Source organism: Condylura cristata, unplaced genomic scaffold (assembly GCF_000260355.1).
Source record: "Condylura cristata isolate star-nosed mole 26May11 unplaced genomic scaffold, ConCri1.0 scaffold00024, whole genome shotgun sequence".
Classification (NCBI taxonomy): domain Eukaryota; kingdom Metazoa; phylum Chordata; class Mammalia; order Eulipotyphla; family Talpidae; genus Condylura; species Condylura cristata.
The window spans coordinates 20,623,641-20,633,971 of NW_004567125.1; the positions used below are offsets into that span (position 1 = coordinate 20,623,641).

General features: G+C 41.7%; 1 protein-coding gene across 1 annotated transcript in view; it reads right to left on the reverse strand.

Annotated features, from left to right (window-relative positions):
* The window catches only part of ASTN1 (astrotactin 1), a 314,384-nt gene that overhangs the window by 146,254 nt on the left and 157,799 nt on the right, over positions 1–10,331 (reverse strand). The window contains exon 8 of the mRNA XM_004688129.2: positions 4,500–4,584. Within this exon, the coding sequence (XP_004688186.1) occupies positions 4,500–4,584 (85 nt within the window). The remainder of the gene's footprint in view (positions 1–4,499; positions 4,585–10,331) is intronic.

The window sequence follows — 10,331 nt, forward strand, 5'->3', positions numbered from 1 at the left end:
AGAGGCCTGTGGGTACATTTCTAATTTAGTATATATACACACATACACACGCACACACACACAGAGTAGCCTTTCTTAATAATGTTCTCCAAAATAGCTCAATGAACTTGTTTTTTCTCCTCTAATATTTCCACGTAAATCAATCTCCCTTGCTTTTTCCACCCTCATATATTGTTCTCATTTCTCATCTATGAAAATTTTCACTTTGTCCTTGTTGTCCTGGCAAACAAACATTAAATAAACTCTAACAGTCCCTGGCTGTTTGAGAGCAGCCATGAGGTGGGAGGCTGAGGAATTCTTCAGTGGGTTAGACAGAAAGCACTGCAGAACCATGCTGGGGTAGAGCCTTGAGTCTGGGGGCTTCTGTCAGGCTCTTGGGTCACTTGGGTGTGGGGAAGTGGTGGCAGGGAATTGCTGGTCTTGTTGCCCACCTCAAAGACCACAGATGTAACTTCCAACATCTCATGTTCTTTTAATAACTCATTCAAAATCTGCCATCCATGACTTTAAATCTTTTGAAGGCTATTTTTACACTCAGGGAATAGAAATTTCTTGGGTAGCAAGTTCAATGATTTTCCACTCTGCCACCTGGATTGTGCCCCATCTTTGCTGAGGGACTGGTTTCCCCACTGGGGTCCACACACCATTGTCTCAGCCTGCCTCGCTTTCTGAGGGCATTTTGGCAGAAACCCAATCACCAAGGAAAGTCTCCAACTCTCTTGAGTCATATACCTTGTGTACAAGGTCCCTGATTCTATTTCATTCTTTGTTGAAAATTTTGGAATATGCTTTACTTGCAGAACCAATATGAGTGAAGTATCTAGATAGTCTCCAAAGGTGGTTTCTGTTATGTTTTGTGATATTGTTTGTTACAGTCCCAACTTTCTTTGTTGGACTATCTTAGTTTACTAGGATAGGCCCAGAAAAATGAAAATGAAGTGAGGAAAGGTCCCAGCAAGTACACAAAAATCTTGAATTTTCCCCTACAGCTCACAATTCTAGGCTCATATACCTGGAGTTTAATATTCAAACCCTTAGTAAGCAAGACTTCCTCAAGATCTAGTCTTTACCCACCTTACAAGCCACTTCTGGTTCTCTAAACTGTATTCATAAGCTGCCTTGAGCTATTTATTTGCCATTAATGGGAAAACAGGATTCTTAGGTTTCTATGCCTTGCCATATGCTACCCCCTTTGCTAAGAATTACTATCAATAGAAGAGTTCAAAATTCAACTTTTCCACAAAACCCGATCCCAGATTCTCAGAACTCCCAGAAATAATCCCATAAACTAAAAATCCACAAGCCTCTGCTCACACTTTATTTTAATAGGTCTTCAAATTCATTAGAATTATTTGTTAGATGCCTATCTATTGATCTAGACCATTACGTTTTCCAGAGCAAAGGTCACATCTTGTATTTAGCAACCTAGCGTACCCCGGGTCACGGGAACTCATGAAACAACTATTTGCTGAGAAGATGAATAAGAATAAATGACGGCTTTCTATAGGCTATCCAGCTCGCATCCTTACTACTCACACACACACCATGCATTGCCAAAACACCACACAAACACACACACACACACACAGATACACATACATACACATGTACATATACACAGAGGTTCAGGTAAACTGGAACAAGGAGGCAGAAGTTAGATGAAGTTACAGGTGTCATTTCTCTGCTTCATGGAATTATCCATTTGCAATTTTTTTTGGCATTAACGGCCTTCATCAATGTTCTCCCTTGTCTGAAAGTCATGAATGCTTATTGCTACTTTCCACCTGGTACATTAACCTAGATTTTTCACAAGGGAATTCATTTGAGCTATTACTTGTCTAGGATCTGGTAGTTGTACTTCAAAGGAAATCCAACTAATTTTAAGGTAAGCAATATAAGAATGCTAGATGGGAAATGTAAATACCCTGCTTACCTTCACCTTCTGGAACATTAAAATATTCAGGAAAATCAAGCCCACCATTGATTTTCCCCTAATGCCCCAATACGTATCATTAGTTGGCAACCTGTCAGGCAGTTTGCAATTCAAATGCCAGTCTTCATGTTCAAACAATTTTGACTAATTTTTTTAAGAATCATTCAAAGAAATGTGGCATCAGACTCTGACTTAAATCAAGAAGTATGGCATTTTCCACTTTTCATTCATCTTGTCATTTTATCAGGAAAATGCAGTCATTTGTCTGGCACTTTTTTATATACATGTAAACTCACGCTGCTTATCACTCCCACTTCCATTATCCTCAAGATAGTCACTTTTCTCCCCCTCCTAATAGTTGCTCCATTATTTTATTAGTGTCCAAAATGAGACCTCATAGACAGTGATGATCAGAGAATAATGGAAATTAGAGATGGAAATGACAGATTAGGTCTCCTTGTCTGTTTCCTGGGGCTAATATTCCTGTCAGTCTGTAACTCAGCGCTTTAGCCTGCCTTGTTTTAAATGACACCAGTGTGAGCCTTCACCATTTCCCTGGAGGCTCTTGTCTACATCCTCAGATTGTCTCTATACACAGCCAGAGGGAATGACGAAGCCTTGTGTAATTACCCAGTGAAGTAAGGCCCGTCCTCCATGTCTACAAGGCCAGCGATGTGGAGGCTTGAGTGATTAGCTACCAAATCCAATCACTGTAGAGAGCCAGCCTGGATCATTCAGGGCAAAAAAACAGGAAATGATATTTTGCAGTTGTTTTCTTCAGCAGCAAGTTTGCAGGCTGTGAGAGAGCTGGTTATCCATCACTCTTTACAATATTTTGCTCAATAAGAATCACAGTCAATAGAGATACTCAGTCATCATATAAGCTAAATTCCTGCACCTATGCTAACATTTCAGGAATCAGAAAGTAAGAGGACTAGACCCATTTAAATAGAGTATGGGGGTGGGGTGGTGCTTAGACATGTATTAGCCAAGTTCCTAGTCCTTCCTTCCCATCTTTCAACAACAGGCCACTTTCAGGGTATTTTCCCATTCACAAACATCTCCCTCTACATTTTGCAGACCTCCTCCCTGTTATGATTTCACATTTAGTAGAAGTCTGAGAAATCCTTCATTTTCACTAACAGAAAGACCTCACGGTATTTTGCCTTGTCCAAGTTTTCTGACCTGCAACTCAGATTTCCTTTCCCTAAGTTCATTCTCTCCTGTCCTTATTCTTCACCTTCCCCCTGTTCCAGAACACTTGCCCTCTTCTAATGCCCAAGGGCATCTATCATGCCTTGACTTAGTCATCAGCTGGCCAAGTTCTCAGAGTTGAGTTCTCCTAGCCCTTCATCATCAATCACTCTCTTGGGCTCTTCAATCATTTTTATTGCTCTTCTCCAAACTCTCACCCATTTGTCTCCATATTTATTGCTTTGAGAGTCCAGAACTGCATTCAATATTCTAGGCTTGGTCTCATCAGAATCATATAGAAGAGGCTGATCGTCGACCTCGGAGGTACGAGGCTTCCATGGCAATGTGTGAAATGATGCTGGCTTCCTTTTTCCACCTTGTCAGGCTGCAGACAGATTTCAAATCTGCGGTCTAAGCAATCACTCCCAGATGGCTTTTGCCTTGATTTCTTTCTAGTTTTTCCTGTTCCATTGATTGTTATTATTACAGAGCATTTATTGAACCCTTTCCCCTCACATCCACCTCCATGGCCAATGCAGAAAGCAAGTTCTTGGCACTCAAAATAACGATGAAAGTTGATCAAATGTAACACAATGTATGGAACTGGATTTTAAAACTATATGAAAACTGTTCACACCAAAATAAATTTTTTAAAAAGGAAAAAAAAGCAACAGAATGAAGGAGTGTGGTAATGTTGCACAACAAAATGAATGTCCTTCGTGCCGATGGAGTGTACACTTAAAATGGTTAAAATGGCAAGTTTTGCGTTTTGTATATTTGATCACAATAGAAAAATTAAAATGTGAAAATACAAGATCAAAAGCAAACGACGAGCTATTTTATCCCACGCACATGTGCATGGGGGAAACCAAAAGTCTTACAGAGAAATGTCAAGTGGGCATCAGGCAACGATGCCCTGACTCAATGCGAAGCACCCTCTGGGCCTCTGCATTCCCCCCTCCTAATGGTCCTGGTGAAAACAAATTTCTACTTATGTCAGTCTCGCAAAGCTCAGCACTACACTGGCGTCTGCGTGGCTTCTCGGGTCTCCAACAAAATCACCAGCTAAGTTCTGCCTGTGGAATCCTCGTGGCTGGCGGCCGTATGCAAAGGAAGAGAGGGACAGCTTGATTCTCAGATCCCAGCTGGAGGCTGCGGGGCTGCGAGTCAGAGGCTTCATCTCTGAACTCATAAATGGAGAAAAAGATGATATGGACGTCATTGGAATGGCATAAATATGGAAATGCACGGTGACATTTTTACCCATGTGCTGTGCAGAATATAACCACCCTGTAGCACTGCTCCTCTGCACGCAGCTGGTCCCCAGCGTGTGCATGCGAGGGGGGTGCAACTCCTGGGACCCCTCACTTACCCCTGGTTTGTCCCCCATTCGTTCCGAATGCAAAGGTGCTTGTGCACTGGATCCTTCATGTAACCTTCGTAGCAGAGGCACTCCCCTTAGAAGGAGGGTGGGGAGGAAGAAAGGAAACATGAAGGAATTGATTAACATGTATGCATTGAGAAAATTAAGATGAACTCATCAGGTTAAACTCTTTCTCTAAGGGTGACATGGATGAGACAATAATTCCTTAATGTCAAACATTCCTGTTTCCACTGCTCACAAGAAGGGACCCCTAATTTCTCCTGTTTCCACTATGCGATAATTTTCCCTAGAGGGGACTCACATGTGTATAAAACAACTTACTCGCTGTAAACACAAAGGCCAAGAACCGTGAGTAAAGGGATTTTTTTCATCTTTAGTTTTTCTAAGGCTCAGTGGATCATCAGATATATAGAAGGTGATTGATAAGTGTTTAAGGACAATATAAGTGAGTTATTTCATCCTATATTTCTAAGAATCTTCAAAAATAGATATACTAGTTATGATGGTAGGAAAACTGAGATTCAGAAAAATGAAGGGCTCTGGAGATAGCTCGTAAAGGGTAGAGTTACTCTCTGAACAGGTGTCTGACTCCAGACCTTTTTTCCCACCATGCCATGCTGCTAGGTCACGGAACAACTATTTGGAGAAGGCTAATTTTACTTTTTATGGTTTTATAGGAACTCTGGGTTTAGTTTTTAAGGAAAAGTGGTTTATTATCTTGGTACTGGTAAACAGAAGGATCCTCCATAAGTCTGTATGTGTTTAGGTATTACTATGCTTCATATCATCATTTATTTCATTAGCAAACCAAGAAGTTCATGACCTCTCTGGAAATGTATATGGCCATATGTTTATCTGTCTGCACAGGGTTCCACAATATTCTTCTGCTTTACAAGCAAATCCAAGACCCCCAAATGATCAAGAACCATTGTTCTACTTCATACTGATCTTAAAGAACACCATTGCTGCTTCTTTCTATTAAAAATTCCTTATGCAAAAAAAAAATGTACAAAATGATGTAAAAATAAACTGTTGTAAAATAAAATTAAAAAAAAAATTCCTTATGCAATGTTATATATCTGTAAGCCACTGAGGCTGCTTGTCCGAATGCCTCAGTGTTAACTCATTCACTGACTGGCTAATTTGTAGGTGAGGAAAGAAAAAAGTGTGACTTCCTGTGATTTGTAAATAAGAAAGGAGTCCTGCCCCAAGGAGACTATGGATGTACATTTATCTCCCAAGGAAGAATCATCTAAAAAGGATAGAAATAAAATAATAGCTTTGCATGCTAATTTCTCTTTATAAAGACAAAAACCAACCAAAATGAAGTGAAGGGCCTCATGATTATCAGGGAAAAGACTGGACAAGGCCTGAGCAATAATTTTTTTTTAGTATTTTAGCTCAACTACCAATCTCAAGTTTGACCTATAAGCTCCTGTTCTTCAGGCCTCACTACCAGATAACACTCATTTTCTTTCCCATCACCTACTCAGCTCAAGGTGCTGAGGAGTGGGGTGAAAATGAGGAACTTCTGAGTTTGTGGGATAGCCACAGAGAACATTAGATCAGTATTGGCCTCCTGTGTGGCAAGTACAGGTTTCATCCTGGCCTACATTTATGACAGGCTCAAATTCACTGGCATTAGTTGAGCTGAGCTGTATGTGGGAGCCAGTTACGAGAGCACTATAGGAAACATCATATGAAACTAAGCAATTGGTGATAAGGCTTTCAGAAGGCAGTCTCTCTGATAGAAAGATAAAGAAGGCAAGAATCAGAGGTAAGCAAGATAGAAAATGCTAGAAGCTGAGCCTCATCCCTTTTCAATTCCAGAGAAAGACTCTTATCTATACCACGGCAAGAATAATTTTTGCTCCATATAAGTAAGGCCTTAATAAATACTATGTAATGGAAAATAGGTTACTTCATTAAAGAGTTTGCCTTCATTTCTAGCTAACACCACCACTGCCTCGCTCTAACGCACAGATATCTGTCTAGTCAAGGGCCTAGAATGCTTCTCCCCTAGGGAGAGACTTTCCTAAGAGCCCTGTGGATATCAGGAACAGATGTGATTTAAAAAAAATAATAACAAGAAGTAGCTTCATATATTGTCAAATCATCACTGATGCTTAGAATTGTTTTAGCTGGGGCCTTGTCTGAAATAAAGGATTGATAAATATAGGAGTCTGCCTGTAGCAGGGTGGTCTCCAGGATAAGGGGAAGTTTGGGGTTCCCTGTCCCACTTGAGGAAGGTGGAGCCAATCAGGGAGGAGAAAGCGCTGGAGATGAGACTGAAGGAAGGAAGCAGGATGGGGAGCCAGAAGGTGACCTGAGGGGGGCACATGGAACAGAGACATGTGAAGTAGCTGCACTTGCTTCTTGGTCCTGGATTGGTTGAAACAGATGTGGGTGAGATACCCACAGGGAAGTTAACAATGGCAGCTTTTTTTTTTCTTACTTTTTTTTTTTAGTTTACAAAAGTTTATTTTTACACCATTTTGTACATTTTTTTTTCCATCTCAATTGTAATCCCCGTGGGTTTCCCATCACCAAGTCACCCATGTGCCATTACCATAATACAGTGCATTTCCCTCCCCACCCTCCCGTTTTTGATCCCATTCCCCACTTCACCCCCGCAAAATGTCTCTGATATATGGTTGTTCACTATTTTTTATTTTCTCGCCTGGTCCATTATACTCCTGCTATGAGTGAAATCATCTGGTATTTTTCTTTCTCTTTCTGGCTTATCTCACTAAGTATGATCTTTTCCAGCTCAACGATGGCAGCTTTTATCTTGATTTTGATTTTACTCCTTTTATTCCAGTCATGTGGGCCCCACCTGCCCTTCTCCTAGGGATCCCCACCAAGAGGGGCCTTACACTTGTGGTGGGCTTTCAGGTCTCAGTGGCCCTGCCTTGGGCCAACCATGTTTGGCTGGGCATTTACCCATAAGGGATGGGTAACTTTGGTGATTGATTTTATCTATTCTCTTCCTTCTCTTCTACTTATGGCACATTAATTGTATTAAATTTCTTTTCCATTAAAGGCCTTACACATGGAATATGTTTTGTCTTGATGCAGTGGGTGGTCCTCAAGAACCTATTGAGAGTGGGTGGGTTTGGGGATTCTGGGATGCCTCTCACCCTACCTTGGAACATTTCTTCTATGTTATCACAACATGTAAAGGTAAAAAAAAACAGCCACAATGCAGAGTTCAAGCAGAGCCCAATTTTCCCGATGACGGCAATAGCTACCATTTGTACAGCCTACTTTACCTTCCTCAAGCTGCCTCATAGTCATTATCTCCTTATGAAGCTTCCATCATTCATTACGATGTGGGGACACACTGCTGATAACAAAGAAAGCTTTTCTCTCTCTAATAGCATATGTAGCCCAAAGTCAGAGAAACAAGAGAAATTTCCAAACCTATCAGGCTAGAGCGTGAGGATATCTAAAATTTGCCTCTCAGATGATCTTCATTTCCGGAAACCACCAAACTTCCCTCAAAACCAGTTTGGCCATCCACATTGAAAGGAGTTCAGATTTGATGAGGAAAGTTGCTATAGCAACCAACTGCTAAATCTTGACTTTAAGAGGGGTTTCGTGCAAGCACAGGCTCCGACTGTTAGCTGTGAATTTTAAAGACCCCACAAGGGTGTTGGATGCCCTCCTAAGCTAGAAGTGTTACAGTCTCCGCATCTGCTGTGACAGATGGCGGGGAACACATGACGTGCCGACGCTGTGGTAGTGTTCATAGGAATTCAGTGGAAAGACGTGTCGTGGCTAAGGAGACGTGCCTGATGGAGATGGAGCGTCCACAGGCAGCTGCACTCTGGAGGGCAGACGCCCCGGGCAGGTGACCCAGCAGGGCCTGAAGATGGCAACTCTGGATTTGCGCTTGGCTCCCTGAGGGCTGATCCTTGAGGTGCCTTATATCATTTTTCCATCCAACAGATGAGGGATTGAGGTATACATGTCATCTGAGGATCAAAGAGAACCCAGAAGTGAGGGTCTCTCAGACAGAACTGCACTCACTCCAAGCTCTTCGTGAAGTAAATGCAGATCAAAGTTAAAACACCCTGAGTCACCTATACCCTTCAAGTCATTGTTGATGTTTATTAAATGGAATTGGGTGGACTTCCTCTGAAATCTTCATTAAACATCAGGACTTGGGTGATGTCTACTTGCCTGGTCTTCTCTCTGGTGAAGACTCATGGGGAGGCAGGCCCAGAGTCAAACAACCCCTCAAACAACCCCAGGACAGCAGACAGAAGGAAATATGTCAAAAGAACTTCCTGAAGGAAACTGTTAATAGAGGCACAGAAGAGAGTTGGAATTTGTGGGAAATCCAGGTGGCAGGAAGCAAACATGAGGTGTCTTGAGCTGCCAAAGTGAGTTTAAAAGACCAGAGGTGCCTAGAGAGAGGCAATAATTCAAAGCAAGGAAAGGTGAGGAGGTTAGACTGTGCCTGAAATGCTGGCGCCGGCCCTTAGCAGGCTATCGGCACTTCCACACTAGGTTGAGACCCGAGTCAGAAGAATTCACTAGACATCATGGCTGGAGATTAAAATTTGACTTAGCTTGGAAGCTCAGGCTCCTTGCAGACCCACAAAAGCTACATGAATTGGAAAGGGCAATGAGGGTCTGTGGCCAGGAGCAATGGGTGCTGTGCAATTGAGCAGGTATGGACACCACTGCAGCTGCCCATGTGGCAGAACAGAGACCAGGAATGGAGTGCAGAAGAAGCTGTTGGAACCAATCGGTGTTTCTATCAAAACACATGCACACGCACCAAAGCACAGCAGCAACAATAAAAAGACAATAAAACTTCCAGTCCCAACAGTCAATCTTTAGAAAGTATAGGAAAAGTCAACCTTTGGCTAGATCCAACTAGGGTGTTAAATCATAGAAACTTAGAGCTTTACTGTTAACCCAGCTTCACAGGGTCAAGCCTACAGTTACACCCTGGGAGGATCTGGGAAAGAATGTCAGTTGCATTTGGCAAAGGGCTTCCAGACCTCATGCTAAGAGTTTTAGGTACACTGCATTCCTTCAAATAGCATGCTACTAGAATGCAAGAGAGAAGTTGGAGTGGAAAACAGATCAAGTTTCTCCACACCTTTTAGAGATTCCTCACATATTTCAAAGGTCTGCGTAGCCACTTTCTAGAAACTGGGACGAGGATACATACATCAAGTGGTCCATAATAACACTTATCCTTCCTCTTCTTTTCCGTTATCTCCTTCCTTGCTGTATTACTTTTTGTATAGCTCCCAAATAAGATTGCCACACACTCAGTAGTTACAATCATCAATTTATACCTACAGTCCTAATGGTCAGAAGCTGGACTCTCACTGATTCCCACTGTGCTAAAATCAAGGTGTCTAAAGGGGTATGTTCTTTTCTGAAGACTCAAGGAGGCAAATCTGTCTTCTGGCCCTTTCTAGCTTCTAGAAGCTACCTGCATTCCTTGGTTCATGCTCACTTCTCTATTTTCTTTCTTTCTTTCTTCTCTATTTTCTTTCTTTTCTTTTCTTTTCTTTTCTTTTCTTTTCCTTCCTCCCTCCCTCCCTTCTTTTCTTTCTTAAAGATTTATTTAAAATCTTTAAAAACTGGGGGTACAGACCCCATGTTTATTGCTGCTTTATTTACAATTGGAAAAACATGGAAGCAGCCCAAATGCCCAAAAGTAGATGACTGGTTAAAAAAGATGTGGTACATATATACAATGGAATATTACTCAGCAACCAAAAAAGAGAAAGACATGTTTTTTTTGCAGCAACTTGGATGGAGCTGGAAAAGATCATGCTTAGTGAGATAAGC